The sequence below is a fragment of the Gambusia affinis genome, linkage group LG12 (assembly GCF_019740435.1).
Source record: "Gambusia affinis linkage group LG12, SWU_Gaff_1.0, whole genome shotgun sequence".
Classification (NCBI taxonomy): Eukaryota; Metazoa; Chordata; class Actinopteri; order Cyprinodontiformes; family Poeciliidae; genus Gambusia; species Gambusia affinis.
The window spans coordinates 22033093-22054106 of record NC_057879.1 but is presented as its reverse complement, the minus strand read 5'-3'; the positions used below and the strand labels follow the sequence as shown (position 1 = coordinate 22054106).

General features: G+C 36.2%; 1 protein-coding gene across 7 annotated transcripts in view; it reads left to right on the top strand.

Annotated features, from left to right (window-relative positions):
• LOC122840878 (piezo-type mechanosensitive ion channel component 2) overlaps nt 1–21014 on the top strand; it is a 131796-nt gene that overhangs the window by 44320 nt on the left and 66462 nt on the right. For 5 of the 7 annotated variants that reach the window (XM_044133656.1, XM_044133658.1, XM_044133655.1 and 2 more), the window contains exons 4-8: nt 4727–4769; nt 10285–10447; nt 13205–13487; nt 15950–16163; nt 20008–20182. In XM_044133656.1, coding sequence (XP_043989591.1) covers nt 4727–4769; nt 10285–10447; nt 13205–13487; nt 15950–16163; nt 20008–20182 — 878 coding nt within the window. The remainder of the gene's footprint in view (nt 1–4726; nt 4770–10284; nt 10448–13204; nt 13488–15949; nt 16164–20007; nt 20183–21014) is intronic. The other 2 variants (XM_044133657.1, XM_044133654.1) reach the window with 1 other exon arrangement.

Here is a 21014-nt window from a genome sequence, read left to right as displayed (position 1 = left end):
CGCACCAGAATTTACTTCAACGGTACTGAGACCAACATTTCTGGGCAGACCACAGTTCACTTTTGTGGTCTGCATCAGAGTTCGCTTGACGATTCATACGTCCTCAAACGAACTGGACGTTCTAGACAAATAAACTCTATTTCAAGTAAAGAGGACTAAACCGGGCTGGTTTGAATTAATCCTAAACTAAGTTCCTGCTCACATGTTGTTGCTTTACTTTTACAGTGTGTGAAAGGGAGCAACTGGCGTTTGGCCTACAGAGATAGAAGAGTGCAGAAAACTGCTGCATGGAGGTTTTCAGCCCGGGCAGCACAAAGGGAGTTTTATGATGCTGACATAAAGTCTGGAGGACAGGTATTTTTGGTACCCAGCTGGCCCCCGCTCGACAGACTGAAAGTCTCAAACTTTCTTCCAGAAGAGTCCGTGCTGAGCTCAGTTTGTAGACAATATTCCCCTGTCATCCTACGGATCAGACTCTACCTCATTTTACCTCTGGCATTCCTCAAGCATGAAGTCAGGTTCAGGATGGGGGGTTTCCTCCCACACCTGAAGGTTTAGTGCTGTCAGGGAGAAATTACGTGTTGCAGATGTTTGGATCTGGGACTCATTTAAACAGGCTGGGTTTTTCTTGCTTTCTCTGGATTTTATTTGAACTTTGGCATACTGTGACCTCACCTTCATAAGTCTTTAAACATGAAGAGACCTTATTTTCATCCTGGGTGATCTGGATATTAATTACATTTAATTTTTCTATTAATTCTCTTCAAAGCATATTGTTCAAGTCTCTCTAACTTACTCTGAAAGAATATGAGGTAATTTTTATGGATCCTCGAGATTACTTTCAACTAGAGGTAGACAATAAATCAATAATACGATATATATGTGATCAATATGTTTGATTGAATATTCAATTTGTAGAATTTTCACTCAACTGTAATTCAGAACCGCACTGCATTCTGGGACATGTAGGCAGAGGAAAGACAGCTTAGCAAGGCTGGTGGAATCCACTCACCCATTCTTTGGTTACCTAGCAACTCACCCATTCTTTAGTTACCTAGCAACTCACCCATTCTTTGGTTACCTAGCAGTTTAAAATTCCGCCAACAGCTTAAAAGTAAAAATTAACTCTAGAGAGAAAACTGCGGACAAAACGGGAATAGTCATACCAACAATTTGGCAGTATTTTAAATATTTAGAAAAAACAAATCAATAATTATCAATATTGACTGAAATGAAGCGCTTATATTGTGATAACATTTTTCAGCCATAAGCTATTGTATTTTGTACAATACTTTATTTGATCTGCGCTAAATGTAGATTACACTGTCTGTGGTTTTGTATTGTTTTGTTCCGCTTTCTGCTGTAAATTACTCATCGTGTGAAATGTGAAAATCAGACACAGTGGACTGAAATAGATTGAAAACTAAGTTTTGAATCTGTTCTTTCTCTCTAAATATATACTAAATTCTAATCCAGAGAGATTTTATCATATTTCTCTCACATAGATTGTAAAAAAAGCTGGGAAGTTTGTTGTAATTTGAGTCCTTGCTCCTTACTTCCCTTCTGAAATGTTGTCGCTGTCTTCATATTGTCTCTAGACTCCATGATGTTAATCTTAGTTTTGTAAAAGGTACCAGAGGAAAAATGGCTGTTCTTTCTGTTTTATTTTTCGGTGCTGGTTATCGCTGATAAGTCCATCTGTCCTCTTTCAGAGAGGTTTTACCATTGGGAGGATCAGTGTGGAGCTGGACAGATAAGTTTTAACAGCTCGGTACGACTCGGGGTGAAGTGCTCGATGTCAGGGATTAGTCATGCGGCCGCCTCCCTAAGCAGATGTTTCTTGCCCTTTTAAATTTCACAACAAGACATTTAGCGGCCTCCCACTGAACTGTCTTCTCTTGTTTAGCAACTACAGTTCCTGGTTGAAAGTCTTACTCAGAGCTTCCAGCTTTGGCAAAAATAGAAGGAGTTTCAAAACTCTTTGAAATTATGAGACATTTTTGTTCAAAATTATTTCACTTTCACACTGCACTGAGTCAAATGAACCAAACCCTTTGAGAAACCTGTTCACCTCCCTTGTGATTGTGCTTGTGAGACTAACTTTCTACTTCCAGCTGAGGAAGGGAATTAAGGGAGTTTTAACACCTGATTTTAGACTCTGTTCGTTTGGGGACCGAAGTTGCAACAATTGTTACATATTCAGCTGGTGTAGTTTGCTTTACATGCCTCAAATTAATCAAACCCTTAGACAAGCCTGTTCCCCTCCTTGCCTGTGGTGGCGCTGCACCAAAACCCATTGAAAGAAATGACAGGAAAACCTCTGAAGACGACGTGACACTTCTTTGCAAAATGTGAACAAAATGATTTTAGTGGTTTTAGGACGTCTTTTTTTGTCTATGGTAAAAGACCACAAGCCATTTCTTCTGCTTATGCTAGACTCTCATGTTTGTTTTGGTTGTATTTACCCAGAATGCCCTGCACTGTAGTCCACTTCCTGTTTCTGGAGTAGTCTCCAGTCCACTTGTTGTTCACATATGCATTCGAACTGTACCGGAGTTCACTTCAACTGAACTGAGACCAAAGTTTTCAAGCGGATCAGAGTTCAGCATTCACACCTCCCCAAACAAACCGGACTTTCCAGGCAAACAAACCAGAATTTTATTAAAGCGGACTGTACTCGGGGTGAATTCACCTCGAGTATGTTTGATACTAAACTGCCAGTCTGGTGGTTTCCTATGGTTTGCCACGCATGCTGTCGCGTAACTCAACATGCTTGAAGGCTCCTTCAGTGAAATTTATATTGGTGAAACTAATTACCATCTGATTAAGAAACATGATATGATACTGTGATGAATTTCTGACATTTTTCCAGGACATTACATTTCTGGCAGTACGGTACATTAAAACGGTACATTTCTTCTGACAGTGTCCATGGTTGGGCAGTACTTCACTACAATAAGAAGACATTGCAGTGTGTTTTCAAAGAGGAAAAGTACATGTCTCTTTCAAGAAAATCTTTAGTCTAAATCATTATTTTGTCCTGCTGCTTTGTGTATTTATCATCAGGCTGCAAGCTAAGCTTTTATCTTTATAGTTTCAATTCTTTGGAGATATCGAACCATCCAAGTGACCTTTTTCTGTCTGCGTCCTCTGAAAGCAAAGACTTCTTTCACAGTTGTTAACTTAACAATCCCCACCTAAAACAGAAGCTGTATCTCCGCTCATGTGAAACAGAAGATAAACTCAGTGAGATGAAGTGCTGCGATCTCAGTTACAGCATATTTAACAATAGGCAGTGTCCTCCCTGCACATTGTAAACCTGAGTTCACTAAAGTTTAGCACCTAATTATTGGGCCATTAAACCAACAAAGCATTCAGGTTTGTCAGTGCAAGTCAGGGACTGAAGTTATGTTTCCTATGCATTTATGAAAAGAAACAAAAAACCTAAACCTCTGGAGAAATGTAAGGATTCAGTTCAAATGTCAAAAATACTTTATTGATCCCAAAGAGAAATTAAATTAAGTGTATGCTGCATTATTGGCACTTTTTAAGTACTTCTTGTTAGTATCAAGAAAGGTCTGAAATGATTAATCGGATTAATCAGAAATAATCATCAACCCGGTCAACTGGTCATCGCGGTCTGATCGATGATCCGGATATCATTGTATTTTGATAACTGTCGTGCAGTTTTGTTAATTTGTTGAAAACAATAAATATATTAAATAAAAAGAGAGATAGGAGAGGACAAGCTTAAAGGTTTCAGCATTATTATTACAACAGCAGCATTATAAAAACTACTGGAATTCAGTTACGGCTTTTAATTTTGTTGTCCCCTCCGCCCCAGTTTTTGCAACTTTTCTTTTTACAACTTTGTTGAGGCACCGCTGGTGCTGTAATGCACTGTAAGGAAAAGTTTTCCATATAAGTTTCTTTCTATATAAATCTTATTAAACTTTATCAAAAAAAAAAAATCATCAACAACCAATGTAGCAATCAATTAATCGTTAACTGGGATAACAGACACAAAAAAGTGAAAAGTGAAAATAAAACATAGGATGTTTTATATAAAGCTAAAACAATTATTCGAGATTAATCGATTATTGAAAAGATCATCAACTAATTTAGAAATCAATTAATAATGAAATTATTAATTGATAATAATTTATCAAAAACCCCATTTGCTGAAAAACAACATAGTCAGTGCAGCATTTAAGCCAAAACTGTACAATATATGAAAACATTTTGCATTTAAGATGAAAACACTTTTGTCTGTAAATATGTTTTAACCAAACCTTCAACTCTCACTTAGTTCAATCTTCACCAGGTTCAGATTTATGTTGTCGCATTTTATCTTCAAAAGAAATGTTATTATTTATTTGGTTTTTTATCGCAATATGTCAAGACTCCACGTTTGGAGGCCTTAGTCCTCAACGCAGACGCCGAGGGTTCGATTCCCGGTCCCGGCGACCCTTGCCGCATGTCTTCCCCTCTTTTCTGTCTGCCTACTGTCGCAAAAACTACGAGCCACTGGCGCCGTAAAAACTCTTCGGAGAAATAAAAAGGAAAAAAAAAACTCTCTTGAGGCTGATTCTCCTGATTTATTTTTATTATTTCCAATAATAAACTGTCACTTGTGTCTGTCTGGAAAGAAAAAATCTGTTACTGCAGTTGTTTTTTGCAGAGAAAAATGTCTCGATATCAAATGTTTTTGTATTATTTGTTGTAGGTTCGTCATGGGAGAGCTCCATACGACAGATTGGCTTCGAGAGGTAAGAAAGTAATTATTTGATCAACTAAAACAAAAGAATCATAAAGGATTTTAGGATAAAAGTCTTTGCTGAGATTCTGTGGATATTTTTGTACAATATTCAAGAGCATTTGGGTGTTTTGGACATGGATGTTTATTATATTTTGCATTATTGGCCGACATGCTATTATGGATTTGCAAAGGGTTGTAAAATGATAGTTTGCAAATAAATCTTTTTAATTTATAGGAGCTGGTGATAGATGGAGTCTGTTTGCCAGGGAAATATCCTGAAACAGAAACACATGTTGAGTTTGGTGCAACTATATTTAGGTTACAGCTATAATAAAATAACGTTTTATCCTGACATAAATCAGTTGTGAATGTGCAGTAATGTTTACGGATATCTCTGTGTATCAGTTTGGCTTCCTGAATCTGATTTCAGAGGGGAAAGTAAAAACTTTGGCAGCTTCTCTGCAGATTATAATAATTTTATTTAGAATTAGGGCTGCAACTAACAATTATTTTTGTAATTATTCTATTGATTATTCTAATGATTAATCGATTAATTAGATAAAAATCTGAACAGTCTGTAGGTTTTTTTATTTAAACACTTAAGACTTTTTAAAAAAAAAATATTAAAAATGTAAGTAAATAATTCAGTTCCATTTTTAAATAAAAATTTAGATTTTGTCGTCTGAAAGGCTTTAGCATAGTTTCCTCTAGTGAAGTTGAACCGGGTGAGGCTCAAACTAAACCACTGGAGGAGTTTTAATTAAAACATTTTTATTTAAAATGCAAATTGTAGACATATTTTGTACAGTTTTAACTTAACTAATGCTCTGAATATGTTGCTCTTTCAGCAAAGGGCCTTTTTTGAGTCTGAATAATCCAGTTAACGATGAATTGTTTTCTAAATTAGTTGACAATTATTTCAATTACGATCAATCTGATTATCATATTTTCCGCACTATAAGGCGCAACTAAAAACCTTCAATTTTCTCAAAAGCCAACAGTGCGCCGTATAATCCACACAGGATTATAAAGCGCACCAGATTATAATACGGACCAATACATATGGACCAATATTGAGCCACTACAGGTCTTCTAGAAGAAGAAGCGCGCAGTGCATGCTGGGATATATGACTGCGTGAAGCGTACTGTTTCATTTACATTTGTGTGTAAAATGGCTCCTTTTAAGAGACACGCTTACAACACAGAGTTTAAACTCAAGGCGAGAGTCACGCAGCAGAACACGGGAATAAAGCAGCAGCGAGTTGTCAGAACGCTGGTTTATAATCTGTTAATAAAGTTTGACTGACCTGTCTGACTGTTCTGTTGACGTTCCCTTTAGCGCAGCTCCATCTAATAGATGCGTAACGTAACCCCAGCCACTACTGTAGCCTCTCTTCTATGCGCCTTATATATGAAAAAGTTTTAAAATAGGCCATTCATTGAAGGTGTGCCTTATAGTGCGGAAAATACGGTAATAGTTTCAGCCTTATTCAGATTGAACAAAAGAAAAACCTGTAACACATAACTCATGCACTTCTCATTTTTCCACTCTATTCCTAAGGAAAATGCTACACAAAGTATCCTATATATAGCAGCCTCTCTACAACATTTACCCCGGCTCTTTGCATTTAGCCACACTGGCTAATCTTCTCTCTACCTCCTAGCCTGTCCCTTTGTGGATTCTTAATGAAGGCCAAACCCAGTTAGCCCTCACACTAAGCTGAAGGGTCTATTTTTCACGGCTTTTGTTTGCCTCTGCCTGAGCACATCCCCGTGATCTTATTAAATGTGGTCTGTAAGTACGGGAATGTCCGAAACACAGCCACGTCCTTTTTTCCAGCACTCGTCAGCCCTGGGTGGATTGTGTACTCTACAGTTAAGTGGCGGAAATAGACCCATAAACATTTTCTCCTGCCTGCATTTACCTGTTTGTGCTGAGGATCATATGTAGTGCATATACAATATTTACAGCTGTAATGGCTGCATTTCAACAGCCCGGGAAGAGGAAAATGTTGCTCAAGACTCATTTAAAGGAGCCTGAAGAAGCTGGACAACTTCTGTTCTTTTGTCTTGGTTGCCCAATATGTCCTGTTGCTGTATTTTTAATTACATCGACATCTGTTGACGTCTGAGTCCATGAGAGCGGCTAACTAAAACAGTTACAGGCGTTCTGTCAGAGCGAAAACCAATAAAGTCAGGAGTTACAGCGTTGTTTGTTCAAATACAGTTGGTGAACTTCAGTTCAGCAATGAACTGGTTGTAAGTCGCCGTCTTTGTTGTGGCGGGTAGCGATGACTCGATCTAATTAACCAACAGGCAGGAGTTAAAGCCTTAAGATGCTCATTTACATGATGAGGCACAAATGGAGACAATAAAGTAAAAAGAAGAGACAGAAAAATTAAAAACACATAAAAATTAAAAGACAAAAACAGTTATATAAAAAAATTTAAGAAAAATAAATACATCAATGAGTAAAAGAAAAAACTTAACATTTATATGACGTACTTAAACTTTATAAGTTTTTGAATTGAACTGAAAAAATAAATATGAAAGTCAGTTAAATTATAAAAAAAACCAAGACAAAGTAGTTTTTTTAAATTAATTGGTGCATTTTAAGTGTATTTATTTATTTATTGGGTAATTAATGTATTTCTGCTTTTATTTTTAATTACGTCTGTTTCTGTTGTCCATAACTATTGGAATATCTGATAAAGATGAGCATTTCATTGTGGTCATAAATATAAACTTACTCTGCCTTAAATATGTTTAATCATCAGGTAAAATATCCCAGGTTAAAAAATAAATTAATATATAATAAGAACAGAATTGGCAGCAGAGATCCTTTCTCTTTCCCATATTGCTTGAAACCTGTGGCTTGCTTAATAATATGGAACATCCTTCTTAAGATGATTTCCTTTAATTGAGCTCACCAGACAAACTAATCAACCCAGCTCTCTGAAATCAATTATAGTGATTCAAAGAGCCCTCACACACAATACCATCTATAAATTTAATAGCACAACAAAAAAAAAAGTATCCTTATGACACTTAAATCCAATTTGCATAACAATTTGGAACACGGTGTAAATATATATTTACATTTTGCTTTTAAGATTAGGATACCTTTGTCTGTAAAAACTCCTCAAGTAGCAAAGTTTTATCTCCACTTGGTTAAAATTTGTGAGATGAATGTTATGTTGTTGCATTTTAGGCAATAAAATGTTTTTTTTAATTATCTAAAAAAAGAACTGAATTATTCTATCATATTTCTAATATTGTGTAAAAAGAATTGTAAATACTTAAAGGAACAATCTGCAAAATGTGCCAAATTTTTTTTCCGGTTAATCGATTAATCACTAAAATAATTGTTAGTTGCAGCTTGAATTGTAAGACATTTTGAACTTTCCACTGTCTGCAGCGCTGCTGATGTGTTTCTAATTCCCACACACAATATGTGAGGGAGAGTGGGAGTCATTAAAGTTGCCGCCTCAGTGTTGCAATGCTCTGATGGTTTCCATCCCTTTCATCCTTGTGAGGATGCACAAAGCTTCTCAACAATAAAGCGCATGGAAACGGACGTCTTTGATCGGATTAAACTCTCTAGCAGCAGCCAAACGCCCAAACTGCTTTTTATTCTGACTGTGCATTTTCCATCAGGACGATCAACAATTGTTTTCAACTTTTACTTGCTTTATTTCCACTCAAGACCAGGCGTGAGATTGGTTCTGTTTGAAATGACCAGTTGCTTTATAACGGCGGCCAAATCCTCTTTGTTGCTCCGGAGTTACCAGCACGTTTTATTGGAAGCTGTTTAATTTCACTTGGAGCTCAGCATGAAATGCAAAGAAAAACACTTTGGTGGCCAAACACAGGATGCAATCTGATTGCAGTAAAACTGAAATAGAAATTAGTTCGGATGATTAAAAAGAGAGCGTTTTAGAGGTTTGGAAACCTGTTAGCCATTTCAAGGACAGTTTTTATTTGCTGTAATTGCAGATGCAATCATGGCACCTTGTAAAACGTGTCCTTTGGCAGCATAAAGGCATCAAAGTGGATTATATGGAGCTTGACATTATGGTAGCTGTCATAGCAACATTCTGCAGATGGTGTTTAGTCTCTTGTCAGAACAAATCTTTTCATGTTTGGTCGGACAGAAGAAGATAAAGTCAACACAATATTCAAAAAAAGTCTAAGAAAACCTTTGGTTTGTTTCAGCTGCTGCAGATGCAGATTGTTCCACCTAACATAATATATTTTTTAAAAATAAGTAAGCATGTTTTTTTCCCCCTAAGCTGAGTTTAAAAAAACAAAAACAAAAAAAACAAACTTTCTCATGAGTTTTCTTGTTGTTGTTGATGTTTTATGGAATTTGACTCACTTGTAAATTGCATTTGGTTTAAAGGCAGCGAGGCCTGTTTTACTACGCAGGGTGGTACTCCACATAAAATCTAATGCATTCAGCACAACACGTAGTAAAAGAACAACTGCGTAGCGGAAAACTCAAGATTTCCCGCGTATTTTGGCTAAACAGGTGGTGTTTTCTGAGAGATATAATTTCTGCACCAATATTTGTTCCCATGAGAGAACCAGCATTCTGCGTAAGCCAACACTGAACAGAAATGTTCAGGAAGTCCATCGAACACAACATCCATCTTCAGATTTGTCAAGACAGGGCTGGGTAATAAATCAATAACATTATACATGTGACACCTAATCAATATCAATAGATAATATGCCTGATGGAATATTCAATAAAGAGCATATTCACTGAACTCCGAGCCAGAATCACATGGCATTCTGGGAGATGTAGGCAGAAAAAAGGTTTAGCTGCTCACCCTTTAATGGTTGGTGGGATCAATCAACTCACTCACTCTTTGGTTACCTAGCAACACCCTGTTGAGTACACAGCAGGTTTTGTTCCTCAAAACTGCTTAAAAATAAACAATGTCTTGGGGTTAAAGCTAGGAAAGGTTATGTCATAATTTTGGCAGTATTTGAGACAAGAAACTAATCAATAATTAACAATATTAACCAGAATCAAGTGCTTGTGTCTTGATATGTTTTTCAGCCATATCGTCCAGCCCTACGTTAAGCGATTGTCCCTAAGCAGTAAAAATGTTTTGCAAAAGTATCCCAAGCTATTCATGTTTTGTGTATTTTAATTGGACTTGATGAAATAGATAGGAACATTTTTGAAGTGGGGAAAAAAAAAAAAACTAAAGACAATTTTCAAGATTTTGCTTCACAAAGAAGATAAATTTGTTTTAGCAGTTTGTAGTTTGTAGAACCAACGTTGGCTAAACTTACAGCTGCAAGTCTGCAGGCCTTTTTTTGTCAGCCATCTTCTAATCGGTTATATTGTTATCCAGAGAAAGACGTTAATGAGCTCGTCGAGGAGATGAACTTATGTGATTTTCCAACTTTTTTCCTGCAATACGATTCTTCTTTCGAATGTGTGTGGATTCATGGGAAGTGTGCTTCTGCTTGTCTCACTGCGTTTCCTCCGTTTCCTGTTTGTCCCACAGTGTTATTGGCGCAGACGCGGGAAACGGCATCCGAGTGTTTGTCCCTGACATCGGCATGTTTCTGGTTGGACTCGCCATCTGGCTGCTGTGTCGCACTCTGGTCCAGAAAAGGCCGCCGGAGGAAATGGGCCAGTACAACGAAGACTTCGACGCAGAGGAACAAGTAGGTTTCAACTGTCGGGAACCTGCACTGTCTTTCCTGAAGTTACTTAAAGGAGGAGACATAATGTTGTTTTATGAGTCAATAACAGCTGACTAAAGCACCACTGAAAAGTATACATGGGTTCATACAACACTGGATGGATGCTTTTAAATGTCTTAGCATCTTGCATTTTATATACAGTTCAGACCAAAAGTTTGGACACACAGCTGTGTCCAAACTTTTGGTCTGAACTGTACAAACAAGCTAGAGGCTGAAGCTAACAGCTAGTGAGAGCGGGACCAAAAACAATGAAACGTAGGTTCTGAAATCCATTACAATGATTTTGGGCCAAAATGTTTCATTGGATTAATCGTGATGAACTAATTATTGAACTGTCAACTATTTTAGTAATCAAATAATTGCTCAGTAGAATATAAAGACTCTAAAACATCCTATTGGCTGAAAGAACAACTCCTTCAGAGCAGCGAACTGTACAACAAAATATATTTTTATAAATATTCAACCTTTATGAGAGGTCTGTGGGAGATACAAAACATGTTTGTCTTATTATTTTATTATTTACATAAAATTATTCTTAGATAATGATAATTTAATCTGGTCAGTTCTACCTTATCAAAAATATTAATAAATAGCTGTTCCTCCAGGATTTTGTGATTGTTCTAGTAAATATATATATATGCAATCACAATTGCAGATTTTGTGATGCCCATTAAGAAATGTTTGTAATTAATTTTACAATATTTGCGCTGATGTATGATGTTAAATGTGATTTCAATACTCATTTATGGACTATAACTTGACATCAAGTGAGGCTGAGGCAGCAGTCACTTCTACTCACTTTGACCAATTTAGAGAAATTATGCAGTAAAATCAGAAAACTATATGGAGATTTGTTCATTTTGTGTGAATTTTGCAGATTTGTGAAAAACTGGAAGGATTTATTGAGTAGTTTGGAGTCTAGAGGGACACATAAAAACCTACAGTGGGCCAGATGTGGCCCCCAGGCCTCGAGTTTGACACATCTGATGTAGGTCATAACATAAAATGTATTGATATGAAATCATTTTTATTGATCCAAGTTTTCTGAAACACTAAATTTATGGTTTTCCTTTGCCATAATCATCAACATTACAGCCTTACATTAAAAAGTCCAAATGATATTTGAGATTAGCTTCTTTAATTACTTTAGTAAATTAACTTTTCTAAGATATTTTAATTTATTGAGATCCACCTGTGTAATGGCGTTGAACATAATAATGCTTTCCGTGTTGCAGCTGCAGATCAGTACATCGATGAGTTTCATGTTTTGTATTCTTCTACTCACTGACTGCAGGAAACGAGGTTCTGCCCTCATGTTTTCCACTTTAGCTCCTCTGGTCTCCTAACAATAGATGCCCCATTTGAGGCCTCATCCACATCAACATAAACTTTCTGACTGATGGAGTTTAATCGTTACTCTGATCCAGCAGTAAAACTGTCTCTTTCTCCCACTCCGCTCTCGCCGAGCTTCGCGGGAGTTTGAGCATAAAGTTTCGTGTGAGAGTTGATGACTTGGAAAACGGCCTCCCATCATCACCCGGCAAGTTTCTACCACCGCTCTTTATGACTCGGGCTTAATTAAGCCCACATTTCCCCGATCCGACGTTCTCCGACTGGCACAGATGGCATCGCTCCATCTCTCTGTCTTTATCGCTGGGAAAAACACCAGGGAGGTTTATCTCTACTGGCTTTTGTTTTGACTAAATCTGAATTTTTACCACCTGTTTCTTGCGTCTGTCTGCTGCTGCTTTATGTGTCGAATTCAGCAGCTGAGTTATTATGTTTGTGTTTTACTGAGACTGGGGGCCAATTTGCTCACAGCCAAGGAAGAACGAAGTGGGCCAGCATCTGGTTTCAGAGGAAAACATCCTTCAAGGCAGCTTGCTTTGTAGGGCTTATTTTAGTCATTGATTAATCTATCGATTGTTCCGATAATTAATCGGATTAAAAATCTGACTTTAAATCGAGACTAAAAACCCACCAGTTCTGTTGAACCATGAATGTTGGAACATTGATCAGCAGTTATGATGTTTATTATTTTAAAGATGATTTTATGTCTTCATGACGTTGAGCATACATATGCCATACAAATAAACTCGATTGATTGAAAATTTTGTTTCATTCTACAGATTTTTTTTATTTAATCCTTTTTTTTGTAGAATATTAGAAATACATTTAACTGCAAATTAACAATTCAAACCCCTTTTCAGATGAGAAAATAAACATTTTATTTCCTTAAATGCAAGACACAGCATACCTTTACTGTACATTTGATTATTTCTAGGAAAAGATGCATCTGCAGCTAAAAATAAAAGCAAATCTATGGACTATTTCTGGATTAACTGATGTATAAAAATCACAATTTGTGTTTTTTCTTTTTTAGAGAATTTGAGCTCAATCAAATAAAAACTGCCACTTCAGGGGTTTTGGGTGGAACATATTTACAGATGAAGCATTTTTTTTATTTTGTATATATATCTATATATATAGATATATATATAAATAAAAATGGCTTTTTTAGTCTGTACCCATTTAACGATTAATTGCTAATCGATTATTTACGTCATCGATTAATCACGATTATTCCGATTAATCGCTTCATTTTTTCGTCTCGTGTGACAGATTTAACCAGAGATGACAGGACATGCTAACTGCAGGTAAACAGTTTTCAGCACCATGTAGAGATCTGATTTCCAACCGTCGTCTTCCACCTGCAAGCAGGACGAGGAGAAACCGAGCCTGGACGACGACGACGACGATGTCCTGCTGGAGGACGACCTGGAGGCCGGGTACGAGGCCGAGGAGGACGAGGAGAACGAGGAGCTCTACGACGAAGAGGAGGACGATGAAGAGGAGGAGGAGGAAGAGGAAGCCAAAGAGAGCACTAAGATGAAGATCCTGAGGATGGTGGCGGAGGTTGCTTCCAAAGTGAAGGAGATCATCGGGAACCTGATCACCACAGCAGGGAAAGTGGTGGTCACCATCCTGCTGGGCATGACAGGTGAAACTCTTTCTTCTTCTTCTTCTTCTCCTTCTCCTTCTCTGAATTCCTGCAACCGAACGCTTGTGCTTTCCAGCTTAGGACTGCAGCCAACAATCACTTTAGTAGTCCATTATTCTATCAATTATTCTGACAATTAATCAATTAATTTTTTGAATCAGTACACTCCATTTAATGATTAATTTATTACTAAATGAGTTGACGATTATTTCACCAATCGATTAATCCGATTAATCATCTCAGCCCCTTTTCAGTTCATGGTGGAAAATAATCGGAAATATCAAACTTTTTATTAGATGGTGGTTTTATAACCAAAATGCTGAAAGTGTCTGTTCATCTGCATTAGCACTAAAAAACACTTTTACTTACAGACTAAATATTGATCAATTATGGTAAACATGATTAATATATAAATAGTTTGGATGTATTTTCAGTCAAATGTCCCTGTGTTACAGAGAAACAAAAATTCAAACTCAATTCTAAGTGTGAACATATTAATTATAGCTGAGATTGACTAATTGATAATAATTAAATATATTTTTAAATAAAAGTTTTCTTTAAAAGGAAATTTCATTATTTAAAAATCTACCTTTTAAATCATTTAAACGGTAGATTTAATTATTTCATGTGACATTTAATTACTTAATTACATATATTATAATAGCAATGTATATTTCTTTCTTTTTTATGTATTTACTTATTTGTTTTAATAATTACATGATGCATTTAATGAATTAAATTACACAAATATATTACAGTATATGGTTTATATATGTATATATAAAATTTTGTCACCCGTAGCCTTTCTTAATTAATGAGCTGATCTAAATGTAAATGCAGGCAGAAGTGTATAAAATAATGCAGCAATGTTACACAGTAATACAGAGAAAATTAAAAAGTTGGTTCTAAGATGATTATATGAATGTTTGACCCACTCAAACCAAAGTTTATGAATAAATGCTTTAAAATAAGAGAGATCTCTTGTGACACTTGAATTCAATATTTTGGGGTAAATGTTGCATAAAAAACTGTCGCTGATGCTGAAAGGATCGAGAATTAAATTTATTCATGCACAGCACATCTCTGTCCTATAAAACAAGCCCCATAAGCGTCAAACAGGCCAGAACATGTAAGATGGCCGCCAGAGAGTCGTTAATGTGAGGCGAGTGGAGAACTGAGTCAATGTTCTGATGAGGAACATTTTATGTTCGCATCAAACACTAAGTGATATCACAGCTCTTTTTTTCTTTAGATGCATTGCACAAACATTAATACTTCTTTAACACATTTTGTCACATTAGAGCCACAAACATCTGTGTATTTTACTGGTATTTTATGTGATTGATCAACACAGAAGGAAAGAAAATGGAAATTGTTTCAAGGTTTTTTAAATTTTAATAAAAATTTGAAAAGTGTGGCTTGCTTTTTTAGTCTGTCCCATCCACTCTCAGATTTTAAATAAGGTACAGTAAAAAATATCTGTCTTCTGAAGTTACCTAATTCATAACTTTATACATTCAATATTTTGGGGAAAATGTTGCATAAAAAACTGTCGCTGATGCTGAAAGGATCAAGAATTAAATTTATTTATGCAGAGCACATTTCTGTCCTATAAACAAGTATAAGTGTTTATACTGTGTATTTTATTAACATAAATCCAGAAAAAGAGTGAGAGCTTCTTAAAGAGACAAAAGCCAATTTCAAGTCTTTTAAATTGCATAGTCAAATGTCCTTTATTTGGTCTCTGCTGCTTCTAAAAACAGCTGAACTGCTTAAAAAAAAGAACAACAACCAGCCGCTGTTTGGAATTAGATTCCTGTTTGTGTGGTGTTTGGAAAAATGAGTTGTTTCAAAAACATCCAGAATGTAACGTCACAAATCACCAGGCAGTGACTGTTACCTAGCAACCCCAGAAGCCCAGCCCGTTTCCTAGCAACGCAAGCAGATTCGAACTCTAGCAACTCCAGCACATTTGCTCCAGCGCTGTATGTGCTGTACAATGGCTGCTGGAAATGACAAGTGTTTTGTTATTGACTTATCATCCAGAAACCACTTGTTGCATTCTTGCTTGTTGTACATGAGGCTCCACTTCTGCTTTTCAAAGGTGTACAGTTGTATAATTGTGTGTCTGTTTGCAGCTATTTTCATGTGCGGGTGTAAACGTTGAGTTTGGGGCGTGGCCAGGGACAGCTTATTTAGATATAAAGTGACAGGAGGTTCTAAAACAGCTGAAAGGAGTTCAAAATATGCAGAACTGAACAAACTAAAATCTCATTAGCCAACAATGATTTTGTGCAAAACATGTAGACCGTAATTTGATCCTAACCTGTTCAAAGAGGAATAATAGGTCACATTTAAGAAATAAGGTCCATAAATATGAACTATTATGAACTTTGTTGACTCAAAAAGGTGGTTTTTCTTGAACTAAGTTGCTGCTTCTTTTTGTTTTTCTGTGTTTACAGGGATCATGCTGCCTTCGCTGACATCTTTTGTTTACTTCTCCATCTTCCTGTTCCTGTGCACCTGGTGGTCTCTCTGCCGGACCTTCAACACCCTCATATTCAGCTGCATGTGTGTCCTGATGGCCATCTTCAGCGCCGGACACCTCTTGGTGCTCTACCTTTACCAGTTCCAGTTTTTCCAGGAGTCCATCTTCCCAGAAGACAACTACATCAGGTCAGGAGCTAATCAGTAGTTTGATTGAAAGATGATGCTTTTTTTTCTGGCATAAAAAGTTGAACGGCGATATTTATTTCACCAGGTTTGTTTAAATGTCAATAAATATTTGCTCTTGTTGCAAACAGGAAGGTAAAAAGTACTCTTCTGTTGGTAGATTCAGATTCAGTTTCTTGGCTAAGATAGTGATAACAAAACAAGGATGTTGACTTTGGTTTGCAAGAACTCACAGACATAATGTATAACTATGTAAAAAAATAAGTTATATTCACTTACAACTTGGAAAAAATGTCTTGTAATAATAACGGAGGCAGTGAAACTAGTACTTTTTCATCAATATTGAGAAATTATCTATTTTTAAAAAGCTCATATTTCTTGCTGAAAAGTTACTTGTAAGTTAGTTTTGTCTTATTTCTACTGTTCCTGGATGTTCGCACCTGAAATAAGACCAAAAATCCTTGGTGAGGTTTTGTTTTTGCAGTGTACGTCATGCTGTAATTTGAAAAGGAAAAGATGAATTACAGCACACATTTGATTCAGAGATGTTAAAGAAGGAATACAAGTTTAGAGGCTCATCAGGAACGGACTTATGATCCCATTAACTACTAATTTAAACCTTCATATAACTTCAGATAAAAAAAAATAATTTTTTTTTTTAAAGAACTCTTTAATGCCTGTTTTCCACAATATTTCTGCTGAAATCTGGACCAAAATTTGTGAACACAATTTCGGCTGTATGATATTCATTTAACTCAGTGGAGTAAATGTTGTTTGTTAAAAAATGTAAAATATTCTAGGTTAAAAATGTAATTCTGTGAAAATAGTAAACTGTATACCAAGCTGTTTGTTTACTATAGATGCAGCATAAATTTTAATGCTCCACTTTATTGAGCAGTTGAATGAGTTTTTATTGATTACAAGAATATTAAAGCAAAGTGTAGGTAGCAGTCTGCTGTTCATTTATGATTAATTCATCCTGATTGACTAAAATGACAAATATCTTTGGGTATGAAGGATTTAACACTCGGCAGTCTCTAACTGAAAATGGTGAACTGTTTGTTGCTTTAATACAGTCCTAAAATGATAAATTAGTTCAAAAAGTGAAGAAATTTGAATATGTGTACAACCCTTCGATGCTCGTCTCAGGTGCAGTAGGGTCACGGCAGACACACTCAGGTGTTTATTTTAACAAGAGGAAATCAAGTTGGTGGTAAACATAAGTCCAGCAGCGTCTGCCCCTATACATTAAATAAAATATAATAAATAACCCTAAAAAAAACTACAAAGCAATAACTCCCAATGAGCAGCTAGTAACAGTTAGCATTTGTAAAATTAAACGTAGCTAAAATGGACAACATTTATAATAACAACAGTTAAAAACATTTCAAAATATAGCAAAGTTATTAACAAAACACTGTATATGATCACATTTGTCTAAAATATAGGTTAAAACAAAATGTTTGCAAAGAAAACACAGAGCTGATCCTAATACATACCATAGTTACCAACGGCAACAGAAAAGAAGGGGGAGGAGCTGCCAGTTACCGGTTGCTATGGTAACCACCAACTGCCAAGAGCAGCAACTGAACTGAACACACCAATAAATGTCTGGAGAAACAACTTCTGGACAAAAAAAATGTCAATTTAAAGAATGACTAAACACATTTTGACAAACCTCACATCAATATGTTAAATTAAAACCCTGTTACATGTGCTTCATGAAAAAATATAAATGTTTCAGCAAACTGTAAATACAAATAAAAATATAAACAAGCAACAAAACAAATCGTGATTAAAAGAAAAAGTTGTTGTTTTTTTTCTTTAAAATATGTGTTCCTTAAATGGTTTAGAAACACAATCAGTTTATTTGTGATAATCTCCAGCATCACTGTCGCTGTTTGGGTGTCCGTGGCTTTCCAAGGTTTTATTGATCTAATCCATTCCCATATGAGAGCTGCTGCTGTGTGAGAGGATCAAAGCTATTTACAGCAATATTTAGCTGAAAACCGCCTTGAGCAAACACAGATTCCTCCTAAATCCCTCTGTTGATGGCAGATAAGCTGTTTGTTTTTACTTCGAATGAACAACATCCTCATTTGCTGAAGGAGAAACTCCTCGGGTTATCAGTGTTGACATTTAACAGTGAGAAATGTCTATGTGATCGAACCCAGCAAAAGCTACCCCATAACATTATTTATAGCAACAAAAAACATCTGATTTCTCTGCAGTTAAATATTATATTACTGATTGAAGCCTGGACTTAATATGTAGACGATGAGAATATTAGGCCTGTCATGATAACAAAGTTTCCTGGACGATGCATCGTCCCAGAAGTTATCGCGATAAACGATAGTATTGTTGTTGTAACACCAGTTTTATGGTAACGGCATAATAATGCAAGAACGCATTCACAAAGATTGAAATGAACATTTAACACTAGAATTGAAATACATAAATATCCAAAAAATGATTGAGTTTGATGTAATTTATGATGTGACTAACTGATTTATTGCTTATCGCAACAGGCCTAGAGGTTATTTAAACTTTAGCCCAGAACTGTAGCCTGTTCCGATGTGTTGACTTTCCACCAAGTTGAGGTATTTCTGCCTTCTGCTGTGTTAGAAGTAACACCTTCCCCTCGGCCGTGTTTCCCTGCTCGCCTCCTGGCCGTCAGAGCGAAACTCTCAGGCTGTAAAATCCCGCAGACCCTCCTTGGACAATGGGCCGCGGCAGCGCCTGGCCTAATTGTGCTTGTTGACAGCGACTCGGCCTTGCTGTGGCTCTGGCGTTGAGTGAGACCGATGAGAGGCCCAGCTTCCTGCCTCCCCGCCTTACAATGGAAGTCCCCAATCACATGACCTTCCTGAGCTGAAAGGAGAAACCGTCCAGGAAGTGAGCCGGGGTCAGGACGAGTGGGGCGGTCCGCCTCTCCAGATGGCATGAAGAGTCTCAGGGGAGATGCTGAGGTTGGGGAGTTGGTGTGTGGCGTACGTCAGTGCAGTTCCTGAGTGGATGTTCATTCAGTCAGGAAAGGAGCGATACAGACGAATAAACACATTCTTACCCTCGCTGCATTGCTCAGATTCCAAACTTCAAAGCTCCACGTCTCAGGAATGTCTCCTGATGAAGTGATCAAATAAAAATAGCATACCGCTCAAACTGCTCTCCTAAAGCATAAATAGGAATAACAAGCTTTGTTTTTCACTTTGATTACCAAGCAGAGGCCAGTGGAGTACACAACAAGTTTATCGGACGATGAATTGTTATTGCGATAAATGATGATATTATTGTTCTGAGATCATTTTCAACTAATGTAATGATAATAATGCAAGAACACATTCTCAGAGCTCAATAAACTTTTACATTATAATGAATATTTAACACTGAAACTGGAAGAGATTTTTAAATATCCAAAATAAATAATGAAAATAACAAATAAAATGAATTATGAAGTCTCTGTAAACATAAATGTCCATCAAAAAGTTGAGACCAAAGCACCAAGCTGAAGACCTTTGTCATCCAGTTTTTGGTAGAAAAGAAAAAACAATAAATCACGTAACTGGAAATTATTGAGCTTGTTTTAATCTATTATGCAATTAATTGACGTATTGTTAAAAGTGAAAAGTAGCTGTCCAAAAGAATTGCTAAAGAGTAAAATAAAATATTTGATAAAAATCACACTTAAGTACTGAGTGAGAAATATTACTCCAGTAATAGTGGAGATGCTTCATAATAAAATTAAATAAAAGTAAATGTAAAAATATAGTTGAGTAAATGTAAGTAGTTATTACCCAACTCTTAAATTCTAGGTACTTTTATAATTTTCTTTCTTCTCGTCTTCCAGGGTCTTTGGCATCTCCCCCGTCGTCCAGACCAACTGCTCCTACACCTGGAAGCTGATTGTTCACCCGGACCGTAAGTGGTACCACTTCGTCAATCCCATCATGCTGCTGGTCCTCTATTACACCCTGGCAACGCTCATCCGCCTCTGGCTGCAGGAGCCCATCGACCAACTCATGGTGAGGCACCATGTCAGGGCAGGAGTATTTTTAGTTGGACTGGTTTATAGTCCTGTATGGGGAACAATGGAGCATCTTTACTGGGAATTGTTTTATATTTTATGTTATGTGGCGCTGTTTTTAAAAACCATTACTAACGTCACTAAGCCTGTTGGAGAGGAAAAGGTTTGTTCATTTTTCAGTCATATTTTCACCATGTTATCCATACATTTATAAATGTCGTAATTCCAAATTAAATATTTCATTCACAAACTAAATATTTAGCTCCAAATTAAATAAGTAGTTTAGCTAAATATTTGATTCCTGGATAACCATAAACAACAATAATAATATTTATTTCCTGAACTATATACAGTACAGACCAAAAGTTTGGACACACCTTCTAATTGAATTGAGTTAGAAGGTGTGTCCAAACTTTTGGTCTGTACTGTATTTACTTCTGACCTAAATATGTATATTGCAGACTAAATACTTAGCAAGCAAGCAAAGATATTTAACTTTTAGCTAAACGGTCAGCAAGGGAACTAAATATTTAGTTTAACTCGCTAACTATGGTACTTTAGTTTGCTTTCTAAAGGAATATTTAGTTTCCTTTTAGAAATTAAAGGAAACTAAATATCCTTTAATTCCTAAAAGGATATTTAGAAAACTAAATGTTTTGTTAGTTTGGCAAGCAAATTAAGTATTTAGTTAGCAAGTTAGCAGGCTAAATATTTAGTTTGCTTGCTAAACTTTTAGTTAATAAGCTAAATATTTTGCATATTAACAAGTTAAATATTTAGGTAACCTGCTAACCAAACATTTAGTTTTTAGGTAAATGTTTAGCTAATAT